This window comes from Acipenser ruthenus, unplaced genomic scaffold, assembly GCF_902713425.1.
Source record: "Acipenser ruthenus unplaced genomic scaffold, fAciRut3.2 maternal haplotype, whole genome shotgun sequence".
Classification (NCBI taxonomy): Eukaryota; Metazoa; Chordata; class Actinopteri; order Acipenseriformes; family Acipenseridae; genus Acipenser; species Acipenser ruthenus.
In genome coordinates, this window is record NW_026708728.1 from 53,821 (window position 1) to 76,424 (window position 22,604).

Genomic DNA, 22,604 nt, shown 5'->3' on the forward strand with positions numbered 1-22,604 from the left:
CACAAACATTCTAACACTATATGAGGGAGGGGGAGTGGATTGAAAAAATAAGCAATTCAAATAACATAAAAACGACGGATGGAAGGTGTTTAATCTTCCGGAGAACAAAACGGTTGAGGCTTTGGAAATTTGCCACAGTCCCGGAGAAGGGAAGCTGTGCGAATCTCAAGAGAAAGAAACCTTTTGGACGAAGCAACGCTTGGCTTTGATCCATCACTTGTTTGGGACACAAAGTGGCCATTCAGCTGAGAAACCAAGAAACCAAGTCATCAGCACTGAGTGCCACACAGAAGGGAGAATCGTGGAAAAACACCTCACCAGAGCGATGAAGCAATTCATTAAGCAAATACAATGCTAGGCTATATTGCCACAACGGCGAGGGATACAAGTCTAGAGGGGTTATGCTAAAGATGATGTCCTAGTTAGTTGGTCAACATTCAACCAGAATTATCCCGGGTTTAAAAGGCATGTCGTAAGCAGACAGGCTAAAAGAATTGAATCTGTTCAGCCTTGAACAAAGACTACATCCTAAAAGGTATAGACAATGTCGACCCAGGGGACTTTTTTGACATGAAAAAAGAAACAAGGACCAGGGGTCACAAGTGGAGATTAGATAAAGGGGCATTCAGAACAGAAAATAGGAGGCACTTTTTTTACATAGAGAATTGTGAGGGTCTGGAACCAAATCCCCAGTAATGTTGTTGAAGCTGACACCCTGGGATCCTTCAAGAAGCTGCTTGATGAGATTCTGGAATCAATAAGCTACTAACAACCAAACGAGCAAGATGGGCTGAATGGGGCCTCCTCTCGTTTGGAAACTTTCTTATGTTCTTATGTAATTGACCTTCACACTTAGAAAACTGTGCAGTTTTGGTCACCTGACCTCATTATAAAATCATTACCCTCCAGAACAGAGGATTCCCAAACCCAGTCCTGGGACCCCCTGTGCTGGTTTACATTCCATTTCAGCTCTCAATTACTGAACTAGACCCTGCATTGAACTAATAACGTGCTTAATTAAACTTTATTAATTGTTTTCAACTCTTCAACAGTTAGAGTTCACGTTAGCAGTAACATTTTAGAAGTAACTTGAATTCTGCAAAGGTTTAAGAGCTGAAAACAATTTAAAAGGTCTAATTAAAAGTCAAATGAAAATCTAGTACTCCTAGCAGCTGAGATTGCGAGTACATACAGAATCCCTCTCTTTCATTTCCAAGCCTGTGTGGTAACCCAGCCTACCTTAACTGATTAAATCTATTTTCAACAGCTGTAGTTTAATGTCACTGTAAACTCTGTGTGGCAATCATGCCTGGAATAGCAGGCACAGTGATGAAACGACCGGTGGAAAATATTTTGTGGAAAATACCGCATCGCGTTGCCACCAGCGCGCTCCTCATGTTACAGGGAGAGGAGTGACATCAGCAAGCTGGCTGGTGGAATACGAGTATCCCGGATTTGCTGAGACAGGCTTCGGTCTGCAAGTCCCTCAATAAATGAAATAAAAGTCTCCAATTTCACCAGGAGTAAAAGATCGGGGTTAATTTATACTGGAATGTATACCTTTTTCTGTCTGGGACTGGAGTACGATAATTATACACTTTTGTAAACCGATAAACCATATGATAAAAAAATTGCAAAAAAAAAATCACTTTCTTTATACAGAACATGTAGCATTTTTAAAACCACCATGCTTTCCTTTTAAATGAGTTGAATGGCAAAACTATAGTTTAATGACGTTATAAGGGCAGCAGTGTGGAGTAGTGGTTAGGGCTCTGGACTCTTGACCGGAGGGTTGTGGATTCAATCCCAGGTGGGGGACACTGCTGCTGTACTCTTGAGCAAGGTACTTTACCTAGATTGCTCCAGTAAAAACCCAACTGTATAAATGGGGAATTGTATGTAAAAATAATGTGATATCTTGTAACAATTTTAAGTCGCCCTGGATAAGGGTGTCAGCTAAGAAATAATGATAAAAAATAATAATTCTTGCAAAAAAAATAATTCTATCTTTATGTAGAATAAAAAAAAAACACGCTTTCCTGTCAAACGAGTTGAATGGCAAAACTATAGTTTAATGACATTAAAGGACGCGATGCGAGTCAGTAACGTTATATTGATGCGAGATTTGAATAGAGTAAGGAATATGTTCTCTAATTTACACATTTAAACACATATCTGTTTAAAAAAAGCTCACCCGAGTCAACTTCTTGGAAATCGAGTGAAAACAGACACTTTTTTGGCACAGACAGCAGCAGAGAATATACAGAGGGTTAGCAAGCCTGATTGTTGCTTGTGGATCAATGTGATCAATCTGTAACTAACTGTAACATATATCAATCACTAATGTAAAATTATTGATATTTAATTGTACCCGCAATTAGTCGCGTCTCTTAGATATATAAAAAGTCACGTTTACCGAAATCTGAGGCATTAAAAACTTTTAAAGTCGAATGCAAGTAATAAGAATAAAAAATGTCTGTGGATTTGTTAATACTATGCTGCCACCTGCTGGTGACGTTTTGCAATTGCAGTCCCGGTTTGTTTAGGGGTGCTGTAGTCTCCTGTGATCGTGTTTGAGAATCTTAACTCATTAAGTACCAAATACATTTTGATTTGAAAAAATAAAATTAAATCACTCAAAACACAAGGTTTATTTATGTAAATTTAAACATTTTAAAATCAAAGTGTTCAGTCTTTAGAAGTATAAAATGACAAGCATAATTATTTACTAATTTTTATTTATATGGAGATATAAATAAAAATTAATTTCAGTGAAATTTCACACTGGCTATGAAGCTCTCAACACAGAGAAAATGAAGCCACTTTATCAAAATGCCCCTCTAGCACTTCCCTTGAGCTTTTTTTTTCAGTCTCTCTGTCTCTGTCAAACTCCAGTCCTCGTGTGTCGTGGGGTCTTCTGACTTTCCTTCCAACATAAACTCTCAATTAACTTCACTGATCTAACTATTTGTTCAACTGAACATATTTCATATTTTTCTTTCAAGGTCTTTTAAGGTTGATGATGATTTCAAAAACACACCTGCTTCAAGTCCTGAGTCCTGGAGAGAGGTGTTACATTTGTTCCAATTAATCAAATAATTAGACCAATTAAGTAACGGAGAGCTCAGGGGTGAACGGAAGCCACAAGACCCCGCGGCCCCCCCTCCAGGAACTGAGTTTGACCCCCCCCCTGCTTTAGGCAAGGCTAGTGTTGACTGGAAGAGAATACGAGTTTTCTTCAGTGAACATTTACAGCAGAGAGTCTCAAACCTAGTCCTGGGGACCCCCCTGTGTGTGTTCTGAGTTCTCAATTAATTAACTAAACCCTTAATTGAACTGATAATTTGCTTAACCTTTTTTTATTATTATTTTCAGCTCTTAAAACAAACACAGTTTGAGATTCCAAGTTAACTATTATAAACATTTTAGAAGTAACTTGAAATCTGTAACTGATTTTAAGAGCTGGGAACAATTAAAAAAAAAAAGTCTAATTAAACAAATGATTATTATAGTTCAATTAAAGGTTTGGTTAATTAACCAAGAGCTCAGCTGTAGTGAAAACCAAAAAAACGCCTCGACATACAGCAAACGTGAATGAGAGACCGATTTCTTCGAATAGATTCCTGATTCAGACGTGCGTTTAATCTTCCGAGCCACCAGGGGGCGCTAGCACCAGCTCTTTTTTCCAATCTCTGGTATAGAACACTGGATAGACCTTCCCACTGCCGTTGAACTCCAGGTCAGTGAAAGTGTAGATGTGAGATCTGGTCTCCACATTGTAAAAGGAGAGCTGCCCTCCCTCATAATCCAGATACACCCCCAGCTTCCCAGGCTTCAGGCTCAGGGGGAGGGGGCTCCGAGGGTCAGTGACAGCCCAAAACTGATATCCATCCCACCAGAGGGTAGAGTAACCACCCTGGAGGGTCATGTCAAATTCTCCACCCCTTCCCTGAGCAGATTCTCTGGTGACGCCCACTTTCCAGTAGGTGTTTCCCCCCACCTCCACCTCCCAGTAGTGTCTCCCCGAGGTGAAGCCCTCTCTGCTCAGCACGCAGGGCCAGCGATCCAGCCTCGTGGGATCGACAGCGGGAGCTTGCCTGGTCCCTCTCCTCACTCGCTTCCTATCCTCGGACAGGAGGAAGTTGGAATTCGCTGAAGAAGGTTCCAGAGTCAAATCAACTGTAAAGGATGAAGAACGATTAATCTTCTGGGGGGGGGGCGAATCAAAGTCCAGAGTCACATTACGCAAAGATGGAGAGGGAGAATGTAAAGTATATGGGGAAAACTACGAAGCGCTGGTGTGTGATTCAATATGTTAACGTAATATTATTTCAGCAGTGTAAAATTTGGGATTCATTTCGCATGAGCCAGACATTCTCTGAATAGATTCAGCACAGAACTGAGGACCAAACTCTCCCATTCCATCGGTTGATTAGAAAAAGTAAAAACCAGGAATCAGCAAATCATTCTGAACGAGATCAGACTAAAAACACATAGCATAACTCAAACCCTACCTGCTGCATCACGAATCCATCTCCACACTAGAAAGCAAGAGATAGTATTTAATAATGTCAAGGGTCACCAGAAAGGACACCAGATACCACACTCTGAAATTGCTGTTAATATACTTGACTAGGTTTGCCAAGTGCAGGTGATGTTTCTCTGTGCTTGTTGATTGTGCTTCGGATACCACACCTTGAAAAATCGGGCGATGTGCTCTATTTCACTCAATATGTTTCCTTCTGTATGCGAGTCAAGGTTGTTATAGTAGTAGAAAACACTAGTGGAGGCTTTGAGTAAATTGTTGATGCTCATAATGCATCAGAGTACAGAAATGCAACATGCCTAAGACTTTTGCACAGTAGCGTGTGTGTGTGTGTGTGTGTGTGTGTGTGTGTGTATATGCGCCCCTGTGCCAGCAGCGAAACACAGTCAAATAAGTAGCATTAAACTGTGATAAATACCTGAATCTGGGATGAATATTGCAGCAGCTGTGTGGAGACATGAAGAAACAGCTGACAAATCAATAAAATTTATTTGGTATTAAAAATCAATCAAATAAAAGTTTGACATACTTACTGGTATGCTGCGTTCTTTTCTCGGTATGAGAAATACTTCTCTACAAGGAAAAGAAAAAAAAATCTAATTTATAGAGAGATCAAAAACAGATCCAGTATATTTGTGTGTCTTTCAAGACCGCTTTGTGCTTTAATCAGGCGTCTTAAACAACTTCCAAAAAGTCTCCTGCGTTTGACCGCGTGTGGCTCAGTGTTCCTTTTCTCTCGCTGTTTGAAATGCAGTGCAGACGGGACATGTAATTAATGTCATTGATTAATTAGCCTGACAATTTTCCCAGACTTTCAGTTCTAGTGGTTTGATTTCATCCGCAAAATGAATCAAAACTATAGAGAAGCAATGGGGTGTATTCTAATACATTTGCACACTGCTCTGTGTGTGTGTGTGTGTGTGTGTGTGTGAATGCATATCCCACAGTGATAATGGGAGAAGTGTATTAAATGCAGTAAAAGTGGATTTCAAAGCCTGAGAGGGACACTCCTTTAAGATTCAAGCATTCAAATTCCTAAAAGGTATAGACAATGTCGACCCAGGGGACTTTTTTGACATGAAAAAAGAAACAAGGACCAGGGGTCCCAAATGGAGATTAGATAAAGGGGCATTCAGAACAGAAAATAGGAGGCACTTTTTTACACAGAGAATTGTGAGGGTCTGGAACCAGCTCCCCAGTAATGCTGTTGAAGCTGACACCCTGGGATCCTTCAAGAAGCTTCTTGATGAGATTCTGGGATCAATAAGCTACTAACAACCAAACGAGCAAGATGGGCCGAATGGGGGCTCCTCTCGTTTGGAAACTTTCTTATGTTTTAAGACTGGTTTATGCTCTAAACATCTCTGGCTGTTTTATAGCCCATTAGAGATTAGATTGCTGTCTCTGTTTGAGTACTTTAAACACCTAATCGATGTGTATCCTGGCTGTAGGCTCACTCCCTGGGTCCTGGGATAGCTTCTGCCCGACACAAAACAGACTTGGTTAACAAAACAGCCAGCAGACATGGCCCAGGGAACACACGGACACCCATCACACTGAATACCTCTCTGATCAGAGCCCACAGGATGAACTCCAGGATGGGCAAGATGTTTCTCAGCTTCCCTTGTTTCCACTCCTTCACCAGCTCCGCAACACCCTGATCCATATGTATCCCAAAGGAGACAGACTCCTGCTTTAAAAACACACACACACACACACACACACACACACACACACACACACACTATATATTACACACATATCAAGCAAAGCTGTGCATATGTAATTAATCAATTTAAACCTCAAATTTTTATATTATATATATATATATATATATATATATATATATATATATATATATATTTCTTATTTCAGGGCGACTTACAATTGTTACAAGATATCACATTATTTTTACATACAAGGTCCCCATTTATACAGTTGGGTTTTTACTGGAGCAATCTAGGTAAAGTACCTTGCTCAAGGGTACAGCAGCAGTGTCCCCCACCTGGGATTGAACCCACGACCCTCCGGTCAAGAGTCCAGAGCCCTAAACACTACTCCACACTGCTACACACACACACCTTTCCCTAAACCTTCTTGCTACGCCAAGAAACTGAAGACTTGGGAGAGATGTTGGCTGACGAATTCAGAATGGTCCTGTGATCCTGCCTTTAAAATACTGGGGGAAAAAAACAACCTAGGGAATAAGTTGGATGATCGATCCTGGCGGCCACGCCCTTCGCCCTTAAACTGGTTGAAACATCACCTCTGGCATTCTCTTGAGAGGATTGACCCACTCCGAAATGATCCGCTGGCATTCCTTCAGTCTGTCCTTCACAGCCGGAGTCCCTCTTCTCTTAGAAATCTGGGAGCAGAACAGATCCGAGCTGAACATCAGACACTGCTGGTACGTGGCTCTCCTGGTAAAGGCACGGCCGCGTGGTGTGCAGAGGGGAGTCACACAGTCAGGGGAGCGCAGGGGTCCCCGAGGGTCTCCCCTGGTAAAGGCACGGCCGCGTGGTGTGCAGGGGGGGGAGTCACACAGTCAGGGGAGCGCAGGGGTCCCCGAGGGTCTCTCCTGGTAAAGGCACGGCCGCGTGGTGTGCAGGGGGGGAGTCACACAGTCAGGGGAGCGCAGGGGTCCCCGAGAGTCTCCCCTGGTAAAGGCACGGCCGCGTGGTGTGCAGGGGGGAGTCACACAGTCAGGGGAGCGCAGGGGTCCCCGAGTGTCTCCCCTGGTAAAGGCACGGCCGCGTGGCGTGCAGGGGGGGAGTCACACAGTCAGGGGAGCGCAGGGGTCCCCGAGTGTCTCCCCTGGTAAAGGCATGGTCGCGTGGCGTACAGGGGGAGTCACACAGTCAAGTTAAACTGGTCCGGTAACACTAGAATAGTTTTTTTTCACCTGGAAAAGTTGGTCTAGCTCGCTGGCCCATTTCTCGATGAAGCGGCGAGAATCTTCCGGGCTGCAGGCATCTTTTTCAGAGAAATCGCGAGGAACAGCGGAGTTCTGAAAACAACCAAGAAATCATCGTCCCCTTAATTAAAAAAAAAAACAATGATCATCCCTTAAGAGCTGCAAAACTGAAATCGGAAATGAATTAATGAAAATCGGCCGGTCAACTTATTTTCCAAGCTTCAACCACGAAGCCACTGACAGACAGACAGACAGACAGACAAAGCATTCTGACAAGACGGAGCAGAAAGACACTTTGTAGAAATCCTTGCAGAACTGAGATAAATACACAACCTATTTATTCATGTAAATGTGCTTTATTTTGCTCTTATCTGCCCCCTATTTTACTGCATTTAATCCTGTACTTCAAAATACTGTAATCTGCCAAGTGATTAACCTGTAGTATTTTGTATTTAATCATATCCTGATGTAACTATCACTATTTAATCATATCCTGATGTAACTATCACTATTATCTGCTGTATTATTGAATTGTGGTTTGTCACACTTGAACAAAAGTTATTGTATTTCTTGCTCTTATTGTATTACTTGTATTGTAACACTTGAAATGTATTTGTATTTGCTTGCGATTGTAAGTCACCCTGGATAAGGGCGTCTGCTAAGAAATAAATAATAATAATAATAATAATAATAATATGAGTTACTAGTTCGGTATAGAAATAACATGTGAACTTGTTATTATTATTATTATTATGAAAATTGATATTATAGTGGTGTTCTGGTACCTTCAGATTTGAGACACACCTGAGCTTGTTACCGATACACACTGTGGCTAATAAAGGATGACAATAAGACTCCTGTTGCACAGCAGCTTGAGTTTAATGAGTTCTGTGAAGTGTTATTTTGCTATGTGGTGTGTGTGTGGGCGTCTCTATTATAAGAGACACCATTTCCCACAGTTTTAGCAGACAGACCCACTGCAAGACCCAGTTCAGGCATGTCGAAGATATCACCCTTCAAAACCTACAGGCATACAGCACAGTACAGCTCTGGCCTAAAGCATTGCACCAGCACCACCTAGTGGCATTCTGGGTAAGTTATTATTATTATTATTATTATTATTATTATTATTATTATTATTATTAGTTTATTTAGCAGACGCCTTTATCCAAGGCGACTTACAGAGACTAGGGCGTGTGAACTTTGCATCAGCTGCAGAGTCACTTACAATTACGTCTCACCCGAAAGACGGAGCACAAGGAGGTCAAGTGACTTGCTTAAGGTCACACAATGAGTCAGTGGCTGAGGTGGGATTTGAACCGGGGACCTTCTGGTTAAAAGCCCTTTTCTTTAACCACTGGACCACCCAGCCTCATACGTGCACCTAAGTGCACATAACACCCCCCCCCCCTCGTCTTCTCTCTCCCTCCCCTCCCTCCTCCGTCTCTCTCCCCTCCTCTCTCCTCCCTCCCTCATTCCCCCTTCCCCTCTCCATCAGTACCTTCAAGATTCTGTTCAGCTCCCTTGTCAGTTCAATGATGAAGCACTGACACTCTTCCACGGTCCGTTCACCGGCCGTTTGAGATCCGGGCTTTCTCAGGGAATTCTGCAGAACCGATTACAACACAAAGCGGTCTAACGTTTTCACACAGAGCGCCTGTTGTTTCTATATCACTGATTACTGAGCTACAGGTTTATTGAATGAATTGGTTTCAATTAAACAATTTAGAACAGGGTTTTGGAACAAAGAACAGGAGTAGGATTACCCCTTTCCCTCCCCCCTCAAAAAAATTAAACGGGTCTACTGGTGCCCGGGTTTTAATCTCTCTGGCGCTATACGAGGTACCCTGCAGCTGGAATCTAGCGCCATAGTGCCAGATTGGCACCCCTGACCTTCTCTCATCTTACCCCTGCGCTGCCAAGACCAGGGATATACCAGCTGCAGGAAGCGGGGTCACAGGTCGCGGTGATAAGCGAGTGGAGACCGACGAAATTCTTGGATACACTGCCAGTGATTCCTGAAGCAGCTACAGACAGACAGACAGAAAGACAGCGAGTGAGCGAGCGAGGGATTGTCCGAGAGAGATAGAGAGGGAGTTAGTGAGGTGTACAGTACATTATTATTATTATTATTATTATTATTATTATTATTAATGAATCATTTAGCAGATATTTTTATCCAAAGTGACTTCCAGAGACTAGGGGGGGTGAACTCTGCATCATCAACAACCGCTGCTGCTGCTGCTGCAGAGTCACTTCCAATAGGAGCTCGTTTGTTTGACATCTCGTCCGAAGGACGGAGCACAAGGAGGTTCAGTGACTTGCTCAGGGTCACACACACACAGGGAGTCAGTGGCTGCTGCAGAGTCACTTCCAATAGGAGCTCGTTTGTTTGACGTCTCGTCCGAAGGACGGAGCACATGGAGGTTCAGTGACTTGCTCAGGGTCACACACACACACAGGGAGTCAGTGGCTGCTGCAGAGTCACTTCCAATAGGAGCTCGTTTGTTTGACGTCTCGTCCTGAAGGACGGAGCACAAGGAGGTTCAGTGACTTGCTCAGGGTCACACACACACACACACAGGGAGTCAGTGGCTGCTGCAGAGTCACTTCCAATAGGAGCTCGTTTGTTTGACGTCTCGTCCTGAAGGACGGAGCACAAGGAGGTTCAGTGACTTGCTCAGGGTCACACACACACAGGGAGTCAGTGGCTGCTGCAGAGTCACTTCCAATAGGAGCTCGTTTGTTTGACGTCTCGTCCTGAAGGACGGAGCACAAGGAGGTTCAGTGACTTGCTCAGGGTCACACACACACAGGGAGTCAGTGGCTGCTGCAGAGTCACTTCCAAGAGGAGCTCGTTTGTTTGACGTCTCAAAGCAGACTCATATTTCATTAACAGTATTTATTTTGTTATGTTTTTCCACGTTTCTAATTTGTTTTTCCTTCTTACCGGTTTCTTGGGCTGTATTTCTCTTTGACATCGTCTCTACCGATCAGCAAAACCAGCCACTGCTCAGACAAAACCACAAAAAAAAAATGCTTTAGCTATCTGTAAACATGTTCTGCTTTCGAAATCCCCAAACATGATACAACGCGGCTATCTTCCTTTCCTCTCCCCTTTTGTTTAAATTATAGATTTGCTTTCCTGCGTTTACAACAGAAGTGGTTCTATTGATGATGCTGTCAGCCACCGTATATTACACTTCAAAACCTGCAGGTACTCACAGCACAGCTCTGGTCAAAAGCATTGCACCACCCTATAGAATGAACTAACCTTGCTTCGTAAAGTCCAGTGAAAGCTGCTGAATAATGTTCCCTTGTTAACATATTGAATTCCACCCCCTCTATATAGAATGAACTCCCTCAGCTTCATAGAGTCCAGTGAAAGCTGCTGAATAATGTTCCCTTGTTAACATATTGAATTGCACACCCTCTATATAGAATGAACTCCCTCAGCTTCAGAGTCCAATGAAAGCTGCTGAATAATGTTCCCTTGTTAACATATTGAATTCCACCCCCTCTATATAGAATGAACTCCCTCAGCTTCATAGAGTCCAATGAAAGCTGCTGAATAATGTTCCCTTGTTAACATATTGAATTCCACACCCAGCGCTTTGTATAGTTTTCCAGATACTTAAAAGAAAAACTGACAATTGAAAAATGTGACATTTCACAAATCTACTACTGTGCTACTATTATGGCTTCCGGTATAGACTTTTTTTTGGCGATATCATTTTGTAGTTTAATGTCTCAATCCTAAAATGTCACAGCTGTAACTTCCTGTTAAAAAAAACACAGCGCTGTTATCACGTTCAAAGTACAATATATAATAAAACGCAATTCACTGAGGTTCGGTTGCTGTGGTTTACGATCAAAGTACAAATTTACTAAATTACAACCAAATAAAAAGAGACCCAACGTGCAAAGAAAGAAATCAAATTGAAGTGACTCCATCCGTATCGACAGTGACAAAGTCTTAAACAAAGAATCAATTATATAAAACATTTGAATCTCATTACATCGACAGGCAGAGATACAATGGTACATATAAACAGAATTAATGATATTCACACAATCTTTAGCGTCAGCTTATCTGTAACCTTTACACAACGTTTTGATGAGATACGGGTTGCTACGTACATTAAAAATGATCCTATTTTTTTTTTTACAGCAATATAAACCGAATCTGTTTCCCTGAACGCGACACACCGCTGTTTGACCGACTTACCTTTTAAAAAAAAAAAAACACACAAAGGTGCAAGCCGTTGAAGATTGCAATAAAATAACTGACAGAGAACTGCAAGGGAAGTCGAGTTTTGAAAAACGAAAGCGTAATTTGTCACACACCTGTGAAAAGGTAAAACACCTGGCTGATAGACATTAATGATTTACTTTTTTATGAGACGAAAATGAACCAGCTTGTGGGGGGGGGATCACAAAAGAACTAATTCAAGGTTTGTGAATATGCAAAGAAAATTAATCTAGCTAGAATTTTAAAAACTTTTGTGACAAAAAAAACCCTGTATACAATAATTACAGGGCTGTAGGTGATCCAGTCCTGGTTTCACTAGGAGTTTAATAATAAGACACACCTGAGCTTGTTAGCTAGACACACTGGGGGCTGATCAAGCTGGTAGTAAAACCTGGACTGGATGACACTGCTGTGGGATAGGAGTCTGATCACCATCCCTTCAGGGTTAAACCTACCTCATTCACAGCACAGGCTTGCAAATATTGATAAGATCAACCAACATCGCTATTTTATTTTTCACATTGTGAGAAATTTAACAAGCAGCTGGGTTTATTTCAACAAGCAATTTAGAAGCGATTCTATCTTCAAAATAATCCTGCCTACAAACACACAGCACAGATACACAGTGTTTCAGGTCAATTTACAATCCAGTTTATTAATAAGACATTTTGCAGACACTTAGATCCAAAGTGATTTACAGAGACTTGGGTGGGTGAACTCTGCATCATCAACAACTGCTGCTGCTGCTGCTGCAGAGTCACTTCCAATAGGAGCTCGTTTGTTTGACGTCTCATCCTGAAGGACGGAGCACAAGGAGGTTCAGTGACTTGCTCAGGGTCACACACACACACAGGGAGTCAGTGGCTGCTGCAGAGTCACTTCCAATAGGAGCTCGTTTGTTTGACGTCTCATCCGAAGGACGGAGCACAAGGAGGTTCAGTGACTTGCTCAGGGTCACACACACAGGGAGTCAGTGGCTGAGCCAGGTGATTTGAACCTCCTGGTATCAAGACCCCTTTTCTTTAACCACTGAAACCTGGAGCAGCTTATAAAAAACGTACAAAGTTGTCGTGAAGTTATACTGGGAACGAACGGCCGATAGTTAAAGGTTATTAGCTCGACCAGGGGTGTCAAACTCAGTTCCTGGAGGGGGGAGGGCGTCTTTCAGGCTTCAATTATTATTCGACTAATTGGAACACACTCGAACCCTTCTCTCCCAGGCCTCACAATGTTTCACGGGTCGTGTGACCTTGAATCTTGAAAGGAAGTGCATTTTTCAGAAACTAAAAAGACCCGTTGTGGGGGGCGGGAGGCGGGGGGATATGTGTCCGACTGAACAAATAAATTAGATCAATGAAGTTAATCCAGATCTTAAGTTGGAATAAAAAAAGAGAAGATCAGTCAGAAACAAAAGAACTAGGATCCACCACAGAGCTGCATCAGCAGAAAATAACTTCACCTAAATTAGGAACGGATAGGAATCTCCAACAAACAACAGAAGAGTCTGTTGCGTTTTTCCGTTCGATTCTTTTCAACTGTCCGATCCGAGTTTCCACCCCCCCGTTTCATGACAACAGCCTCCCCCCCCCCACAGAGGCCTCTCCTCCTCACTCAGCTTTCCCGTTCTCACTCTTCTCCTGCTCCTTCTTCCCTCGCTCGTGGTTCTGCACGTGGAACCGCAGCGCCCCCAGATGGCTGAAACTCCTCCCGCACTCCGCGCAGTCGTACGGAGTCTCCCCGGAGTGAATCCTCTGGTGGGACCGGAAATGCGACCGCAGCCTGAACCCGTTCCCGCAAACCTCGCACCGGAACGGGGCCTCGCTCCCGTGCACCTTGCTGTGGCCCTCCAGGGCCTCCTGATCCGCGAAGGCCCGGCCGCACTTGTCGCAGCGGTGCGGGGCCTCCCGGAGGTGCGTTCGCTTGTGGTAGTTGAAAGTGGACAGGTGGCGGAAACGCTTCCCGCATTCCTGACACCAGTACGGCTTCTGAACCGTGTGGACCCTCCCGTGGGACTTCAGCAGCTCCCGGTTCCAGAACCGCTTCCCGCAGACGACGCATTCGTACCCGCCGGCCCCGGGCTCCCGGTGAGCCGCGGCGACGTGCCTCTCCAGCCCTTCCGGGCGGCGAAAATTCTTCCCGCAGACCTGGCAGGAAAAAGGCGTCTCTTCCTCGTCGATGCACTGGTGGGAGTTGAGGTTCCCCTTGAAGCGGAAGCGAAGGCCGCAGTCCCCGCACGAGTACGGCTTCTCGCCCGTGTGGATCCGCCAGTGCTGACGCAGGTTCCCCGAATCCGTGAAGTTCTTCCCGCACTCGGGGCAGGGGTAGGAAGGGGCGCGGACCCGGGGGTGCAAGGTGTCCTGGTGCCGGTGGAGACTGCTCATCCGGGAGAAGGAGTTCCCGCAGTGGGTGCAGATGTAAGAACTTTTCGCGCCGCGGCCTTCCTCGTCCTCGTCCGCTTCCGAACCCTCCAAAGAAGAAGAGGAGGGAGAAACTCTTGGGGCCGTGGCTGGGGCTGGGGCTGGGGGTGGGGTCAAGATCGAGGGCGTAGCGGTTTTGGGGAGCTGGCTCCGGTAAGCCATCACAAGGTCAAGCCCGTCGACTCGAGACCGGTTTGACGGATTTTCCTTCGGTTGCGACTCGGGGTTCAGCTTATGATTGAGGTTAACTCGAATCAAGCCGCCCAGTTCTTCCTTCGCAGCCGGCAGCGCCCGTACGGGAACCAACCGAATTCCAGCCCGCTGACCCGTAGGACTCAGCGAGTCGACCGCGCAAGTCTGGTTCTGCGGCGTCGGTCGGGTTTGAAAGCTCACCACTCCCGGTCCGGGAGCCAGCAGCCTGACCTCTTTGTTCTGCATCTGCAGCAGCCTGATCGGCTGATGTTGGGTCTGCAAAGCTGGTTCCTGCCGACCGACCAGCCGGACTTCTCTGTTCTGCATTCGGACCAGCCTGATCGGTCCGGGGGGAGCGCCGACCAGTCGGAGCCCAGAGTTCGGCGCCGCTGACGGGATCGGCGAGTTATCGGACTGTCCCGCCTCGGCCGCGCGGGCGGGTAGCGCGTTTTCCGAAGCGAGAGAAATCTGCCGGGCGATTTGCTGCAGCAGAGGGAGGTGGGGGTTCAGCGTCCGGCCTGCGGGATCTTCAACGGGTGTCCCGGGTGTCGCTGTGAAGTTTTTTACAGGATCCGTCTTTGAAAGGGGTTTTGGCACGGGGTCCGGACTGGGTCCCTCATCCACTGCAAGAAAAAAACAACAACAACAAGCGAAAAAGAAAATCAGAGGCTTAGGAGGAGCCGCGTTCTCACGCAGGAAGCTCTGGCACACTGTGATGCGGATTTGTTTGAAGAAAATAAACCCAGCACAAAATTTCTACAAAGGATAGAAACAGGAACGGATCACACTGCTGTGCAACGGGAGTCTCATTCCCATCCCTGCATTGTAACTGCAGTTTAATATCACTAGACTGGACTGGACTGGAATTGCATTGTAACTGCAGTTTAATATCACTAGACTAGACAGGACTGGAATTACATTGTAACTGCAGTTTAATATCACTAGACTGGACTGGACTGGAATTGCATTGTAACTGCAGTTTAATATCACTAGACTGGACAGGACTGGAATTACATTGTAACTGCAGTTTAATATCACTAGACTGGACTGGACTGGAATTACATTGTAACTGCAGTTTAATATCACTAGACTGGACTGGACTGGAATTACATTGTAACTGCAGTTTAATATCACTAGACTGGACTGGACTGGAATTACATTGTAACTGCAGTTTAATATCACTAGACTGGACTGGAATTACATTGTAACTGCAGTTTAATATCACTAGACTAGACTGGACTGGAATTACATTGTAACTGCAGTTTAATATCACTAGACTAGACTGGACTGGAAATTACATTGTAACTGCAGTTTAATATCACTAGACTGGAATTACATTGCAGGGCTGGTAATCAGACTCCTATTCCACAGCAGTGTCACCCAGTCCAGGTTTTACTACCAGCTTGATCAGCCCCAGTGTGTTTAGCTAACAAGCTCAGGTGTGTCTTATTATTAAACTCCTAGTGAAACCAGGACCGGATCACACTGCTGTGCAACGGGAGTCTTATTTCCATCCTTGTAGACAGACACAGAGAGAGAGAGAGACAGCTCCCTGATCGACGCCTCACCTTTCAAATCCTCGGTCTGTGTTTTCCACCCCTCCTCCTGGGTCGCGTGATCGATGGACACTTCCATTTCCTCTTCCTTCACCTGGACCACCTCCACGTCAAATACACCCTCTGCCATCTGGTCTGGGTCCAGCCGGGGGATGTCCTGCTTGCTGTCCTCCAGTTCCATGTCCCCTTGGACATCCGTCCTCTCTTCGTCATTACTATTATCTGCTGTGCGATAAAAAATAAAAAATAAACAAACTGACAGGTTTTCATGAAAATGCACAGACAAATCTCTGATGTTATGCTACCCTCTTGTGGGAATAGGTGGTATTACAATGAAAACGCTATTATATTTATTTAGTTGCCAGACCCTTTTATCCCAGGCGACTCACACAGGAGTCACAGGGCAGCACAGTCAGGGTTACAATGCAAGCTTCATATTTAAACACAGTGCAGTTTACAGACAGTGCTGATAATAATAACACTGCTAGAATACAATATGAACCAGGAGGCTACTAGTTAGGATCACAGCGAGTTAGATCTAGTGACAGATTAGCAGTGCAATAGTGCAAGGATAGCGCATCAGCTGAGGATCCAGTGACGAGGTGCTGAGGTCAGGAGAGTCCAGTGCAGAGCAGGAGGGGCGGATCAGGAGATCTACAAGCACAGTCTAACGGCTCTGTGTGTGTGTGGCTGTGTGTACGTGTGGCTCTGTGCGACTCTGTCTGTGTGTCTTTGTGTGTGTGCGTCTGTGTGTGTGTGTGTGTGTGGCTGTCTCTCTCTCTCTCTCTCTCTCAAAACAAAAGCCCTATAACACTCTCAGCAATTAATATGTCTAGGATATGGACTTGATATTTTAGAGATAATAATAATAATAATAATAATAATAATAATAATAATAATAATAGAGAAGGGCCGCGGGAAACAAAACCGGATATGACGCGTCCAGCAGTTCCTTTAAACCGTGATCCAGTAGGTAGAACCAGGAAGCAATGGTCGGGCACTGAATGGACGAAACGTCGCCAGATGATAATAGCAATAACAACAACGGGACAATAATTATAACAACAATACACATTATTATTTACAAAACAACCCACACCTTTCACTTGCGCAGGCTTGCGGTGCGCTTTGTCCCGCCACGCCTCGATTTGAGTTAAAACGTGAAGGAACTGTTTGAAACAATTCATGCACACGAAACTCGACAGCCTCCTCTCTCCCCCCTGCTCGCTCCCTCCTTCTCCTTCTCCCCCGCGGGCTCCCAGCTCTATGCCGATCCGGGCGAGCTCCTGGCTCAAATGCAGCCCCTCGGCTTCTCCCCTCTCGCAGGCTCTGAACAGGTGAACCCGGCTCAAGATTTTCTGACAGCCGGGCTTGCAAAACGAACCGTGGCACAGCCTGCAGAAATCGTCCGCCATGGCACGGACGCGCAGCTTCGATTCGCTTCCGTTCCTTTTTTTTTGTCTCTTCCGAGCCACCGTAGCCGCTTTCTGATTGGCTCAATTCCGAACAAAAAAAACTACCTGCTGTAAAGTCAAGGACAGGAAAATGATGTCACGAGTGGGCGAAGTTAGTAAATAGTGGAGCCATTTTCTGGAGCCCGTAGAGCTCTTTCACAGCGGGCTTGCAATGGTTTTAACTTATTCAGGGAAAATTCTTGACATAATCAAGCATTAATTCGCATAAGTAATAGTCAGTGACTTTATATTAACGACATGTTGTACCTGTTATTAAAAAATACCGGTATATGCTGGCGCTGCAGCACAGCATCGCCCCAATGCATTCAGTACTGAGTGGGCTCCAGAAATGGCGCCTGTAATTGAGTGCCGAACTGCATCACGGGATTGACTGTCCTATCCTGCTTGTTTTGATTGCTTCTTCAAGAGGGGGCGGGGACGAAGAAGTGTAACGTCTCTGATTGGTTGAAGTCGTGGGGATCGGAACGTCTGATTCGCTCAGGGTTTTCAAAAAAGGGCGGGTCCGCAGCAAGGCTCGGTGGCTTTCTGATTGGTTTAATATTAAAGATTCAGTGATGTGATTGGCTGATCAGCTTGACATTTGTTTTGTAGAGAGACAGAGAGAGAGAAAGAGAGAGAGAGAGAGAGGAGAGAGAGAAAGAGAAGTGATTATTTAACGCGAACGGTTCTCGTGTCTTAAACGGTATCTTTGTTTATTTATCAGCGTCGTTTATCAGACAAAACATAAAAAGTATAATATGTATTATATAATAATATAATATGTTTTTTTTAATTATTATTTTCAAATCACTTTTAACATTTTCTGTACATCCCTCACCCCCCAAAAAACGTTTCACTTCTTTAATTTCTCTCTCTCTCTCTCTCTCTCTCTCTCTCTCTCTCTCAATCTCAGGGACAGCGTATTTGTAATTGTAATTGTATTTCCGTTTTATTATTTCTGTTTTGTATTATAAAAGCTTTGGCAATACCTGAGCGCTCTCGTCATGCCAATAAAGCATTTTTGAATTTGAATTTGAATTTGAATTTGTATTTAAACCGATGGCTGAATAGTCTTACTTTGACAGAATTCAAAATAATTGTCTCAAATCTACCGTTAGATGTCAGGGGCGAGATGTATGGTGGTGGCGGTGTGCGTGTGTGTGTGTGTCAGTGTGTGTGTGTGAGGCGAGAGGTAAACACGTGACAATAACACGCACAAAAAACCAAAAAAAAAAAAACACTGGAAAAAAACATCACTCCTGTTGTTGTCATCGCAGAGATGGAAATAAGACTCCCCGTTGCACAGCTGTTTGATCCATTCCTGGTTTCACTGGGAGTTTAATAATAAGACACACCTGAGCTTGTTAGCTAGACACACTGGGGGCTGATCAAGCTGGTAGTAAAACCTGGACTGGGTGACGCTGCTGTTATGAATGGCTATGGAAATATGGCTTATTAAAGTCATCAATTAAATCAGACAATCACACATTTGCATATTTTGATTTCCAGTTCCAGCGGTTTGATTTCATCCGCAAAACAAATCCAAACGATACAGAAGCAATGGGGTGTGTTCTAATACATTTGCACACTGCTGTGTGTGTGTGTGTGTGTGTGTGTGTGTCTGTGTCTGTGTGTGTGTGTGTGTGTGTGTGTGTGTGTGTGTGTGTGTGTGTGTGTGTGTGTCCGTGTGAATGCATATCCCACAGTGATAATGGGAGAAGTTTAAACGGCACTGCACAGCTATTAAACGCAGTAAAGTGGATTTGAAAGCCTGAGAGGGGCCCTCCTTTAAGACTGGTTTATACTCTAAACATCTCTGGCTGTTTTATAGCCCATTAGAGATTAGATTGCTGTCTCTGTTTGACTACTTTATAACAGCTGCCGACCCCGCGGTATAATGTCTTTCCATATTACAGAAACCCGCTACTGCTTGCAAATATTCTGTTCTTGTATTACTAATTATTATTGTATGATTTCCATATTAGCTGAAAGGCTTGAAGATGTATCGCGTTTGCACTATAAAGGGATCGACCGTTACTGTATTGTTATTATCTGTATGTTTCCCCAGTATATAACTATGAAGTATTATTATTCAGTCGTTCAGCAGACGCTTTTATCCAAAGCGACTTGCAGAGACTAGGGGGGGTGAACTCTGCATCATCAACAACTGCTGCTGCTGCTGCTGCTGCAGAGTCACTTCCTATAGGAGCTCGTTTGTTTGACGTTTCGTCCTGAAGGACGGAGCACAAGGAGGTTCAGTGACTTGCTCAGGGTCACACACACACAGGGAGTCAGTGGCTGCTGCAGAGTCACTTCCAATAGGAGCTCGTTTGTTTGACGTCTCATCCTGAAGGACGGAGCACAAGGAGGTTCAGTGACTTGCTCAGGGTCACACACACACACAGGGAGTCAGTGGCTGAGCCGGGTGATTTGAACCTCCTGGTATCAAGACCCCTTTTCTTTAACCGCTGGACCACCAAGCCTTCTAAAATACTTTACTGCCAAAAAAAAACGTTCGATAGATGAAATCGGAAGTGCTTAACACATAGACAGGCTTGTGTGTGCATGATTTTCATTATTATAAACCGTTATTAAAACCAAACACGTAAAGACGCCACACACAACACACAGCGTGATATCTACTCAATAGAAACGGATGGGGGGAGGGGGGGTAGTTGCCAAGCAACCAAGAGGAAGTCCGGTCGCCAACGTCCAATTTTGTCCCTCAAATCCGCTGGAGCACAAAAACCCATGCAGCATTTCTGGTTCACTTCCAGCCCGAGACGGGCAACTTGCCCGGGATAAAACGACACCAAGCGAGCGTGCATCATGCCGTCTTATTAATAGAAAACTAACAGACAACCGGCCAATGAACAGCGGCGAATGCAGGAGCATATTATTAACGCGACGGGTCTTGTTCGGAAACAGCGGCTCCCAGGCGGCCCCTTGGGGGATTCTGTTCTTTGCGTTTGCTGTCCTTGGCGATGAGGGACAGTACTTGAGTTAATGAACTGCTCCTTGTAATTGTCTGTTTGGCTGCTTTCCAACCGGTGAAGGCATTGACAAAATGAGAAATCATTTGGGGGAGTAAAATATTGCTTTACCAGACCTCTCTGTGCTTTACAATGCTTCCCTATGCTTTACCACACCTCTCTGTGCTTTACAATGCTTCCCTATGCTTTACCACACCTCTCTGTCCTTTACAATGCTTCCCTATGCTTTACCAGACCTCTCTGTGCTTTACAATGCTTCCCTATGCTTTACCACACTTCTCTGTGCTTTACAATGCTTCCCTATGCTTTACCAGACCTCTCTGTGCTTTACAATGCTTCCCTATGCTTTACCAGACCTCTCTGTGCTTTACAATGCTTCCCTATGCTTTACCAGACCTCTCTGTGCTTTACAATGCTTCCCTATGCTTTACCAGACCTCTCTGTGCTTTACAATGCTTCCCTATGCTTTACCAGACCTCTCTGTGCTTTACAATGCTTCCCTATGCTTTACCACACCTCTCTGTACTTTACAATGCTTCCATATGCTTTACCAGACCTCTCTGTGCTTTACAATGCTTCCCTATGCTTTACCAGACCTCTCTGTGCTTTACCATGCTTTCGCATGTGCTTTATTACACTTTGCTGGGTTTTTACTGATGGAAACGTTTACGAGGGTTAGCTTACCATTCATACAACCATGACAACATCATAAAGGAGTGAGGAGAAAGAGAAAGAAAAGCAGAATCTGTGACATCACGAAAGCATTTTGTAATTCCATGCACACTTTTTGTCTGAAAATCCCATTCATCCCCGGTCAGCTCCGCTGTGTGTGTTTATTAAATACGTCGGTTCCCAGAATTGACTTGGTAGAATCGCCATCTGTTTGGAAAGCGGCCCGAAAAACAGACATTAATAAATTAATTAATAATTAATAATTAATAATGTATTAAATAATAATACATTGCAAAGCACAGACAGGTGTGGTAAAGCATAGGGAAGCATTGTAAAGCACAAAGATGTCTGGTAAAGCATAGGGAAGCATTGTAAAGCACAGAGAGATGTGGTAAAGCATAGGGAAACATTGTAAAGCACAGAGAGGTCTGGTAAAGCATAGGGAAGCATTGTAAAGCACAGAGAGGTGTGGTAAAGCATAGGGAAGCATTGTAAAGCACAAAGATGTCTGGTAAAGCATAGGGAAGCATTGTAAAGCACAGAGAGGTCTGGTAAAGCATAGGGAAACATTGTAAAGCACAGAGAGGTCTGGTAAAGCATAGGGAAGCATTGTAAAGCACAGAGAGGTGTGGTAAAGCATAGGGAAGCATTGTAAAGCTCAGAGAGGTGTGGTAAAGCATAGGGAAGCATTGTAAAGCACAGAGAGGTCTGGTAAAGCATAGGGAAGCATTGTAAAGCACAGAGAGGTCTGGTAAAGCATAGGGAAGCATTGTAAAGCACAGAGAGGTCTGGTAAAACATAGGGAAGCATTGTAAAGCACAGAGAGCTCCGGGTTGTGCTTGTCTGGTGTTTCTGTACATCATAAAGAAGAAGGATTATTCTGACTCAGACGCTGGCAAAGCAAAGCCAGGTTTCTGTTAAAGGACTGGGAGGAATGCCAGACAGCAGGGAAAAAAACAAAAGTACATCGTGAGGGAGGGAGAGAGAGAGGGAGGGAGAGTGAGGGAGCTGAGTGCACCGTAATTAAGTTATAGCGCAGAACATATAATTCATGAGATACACTTTGGAAACGCTTGAACAAAATCTATGAGTCCTGGTCAGCTAATGGACAAGAATGAGTAGAGAGAGAGAGAGAGAGAGAGAGAGAGGAGAGAGACTGGGGAGAGGAGAGGGGAGAGAGAGAGAGGGGAGGGGAGAGACGAGTGCGGAGAGGGGATAGAGAAGGGAGAAAGGAGAACAGAGAATAGGTAGATGAGAGAGAGGAGAGAGAGAGAGGAGAGAGAGGAGAATAGAGAGAGAGAGATAGAGAGAGATAGATAGAGAGAGAGAGATAGAGAGAGAGAGAGGAGAGGGGAGAGACGAGTGCGGAGAGGGGTTAGAGAAGGGAGAAAGGAGAACAGAGAATAGGTAGATGAGAGAGAGGAAAGAGAGAGGAGAGAGAGGAGAATAGAGGAAAGGGGAGGATAGAAGGAGAGAATTGAGGGAGGGGTGAGAGAGAGGGAGCAGAGTGTGAGAGAGGAGATGGTAGAGAGGAGAGGAGAGAGATCCACAGTGTGTGGAATAACTCATTATGTTCTTAATGCCTCAATATAGCACCTTGTTATCTGT

General features: G+C 44.6%; 2 protein-coding genes across 3 annotated transcripts; both read right to left on the reverse strand.

Moving 5' to 3' along the window:
• Positions 1-2,557: 2,557 nt before the first annotated feature.
• Positions 2,558-12,081, reverse strand: LOC131735552 (E3 ubiquitin-protein ligase TRIM21-like). The gene is made up of 9 exons (XM_059021607.1): positions 10,411-12,081; positions 9,369-9,487; positions 8,962-9,066; positions 7,449-7,553; positions 6,813-6,911; positions 6,111-6,236; positions 5,080-5,119; positions 4,691-4,695; positions 2,558-4,285 (listed from the first exon to the last, which is right to left on the reverse strand). The coding sequence occupies exons 1-9, from the start codon at positions 10,439-10,441 to the stop codon at positions 3,641-3,643; spliced, it is 1,275 nt and encodes a 424-aa protein (XP_058877590.1). The 5' UTR covers positions 10,442-12,081; the 3' UTR covers positions 2,558-3,640.
• Positions 12,082-12,208: 127 nt separating this feature from the next.
• On the reverse strand, positions 12,209-17,400 carry LOC131735551 (myeloid zinc finger 1-like). 2 transcript variants are annotated; one of them, XM_059021603.1, is made up of 3 exons: positions 16,977-17,400; positions 15,890-16,099; positions 12,209-14,944 (listed from the first exon to the last, which is right to left on the reverse strand). In XM_059021603.1, the coding sequence occupies exons 1-3, from the start codon at positions 17,290-17,292 to the stop codon at positions 13,320-13,322; spliced, it is 2,151 nt and encodes a 716-aa protein (XP_058877586.1). In that variant the 5' UTR covers positions 17,293-17,400; the 3' UTR covers positions 12,209-13,319. The 2 variants fall into 2 exon arrangements, with proteins under 2 accessions (XP_058877586.1, XP_058877585.1); XM_059021602.1 differs by having other exon boundaries at positions 15,890-16,102.
• Between the last annotated feature and the right edge of the window lie 5,204 nt (positions 17,401-22,604).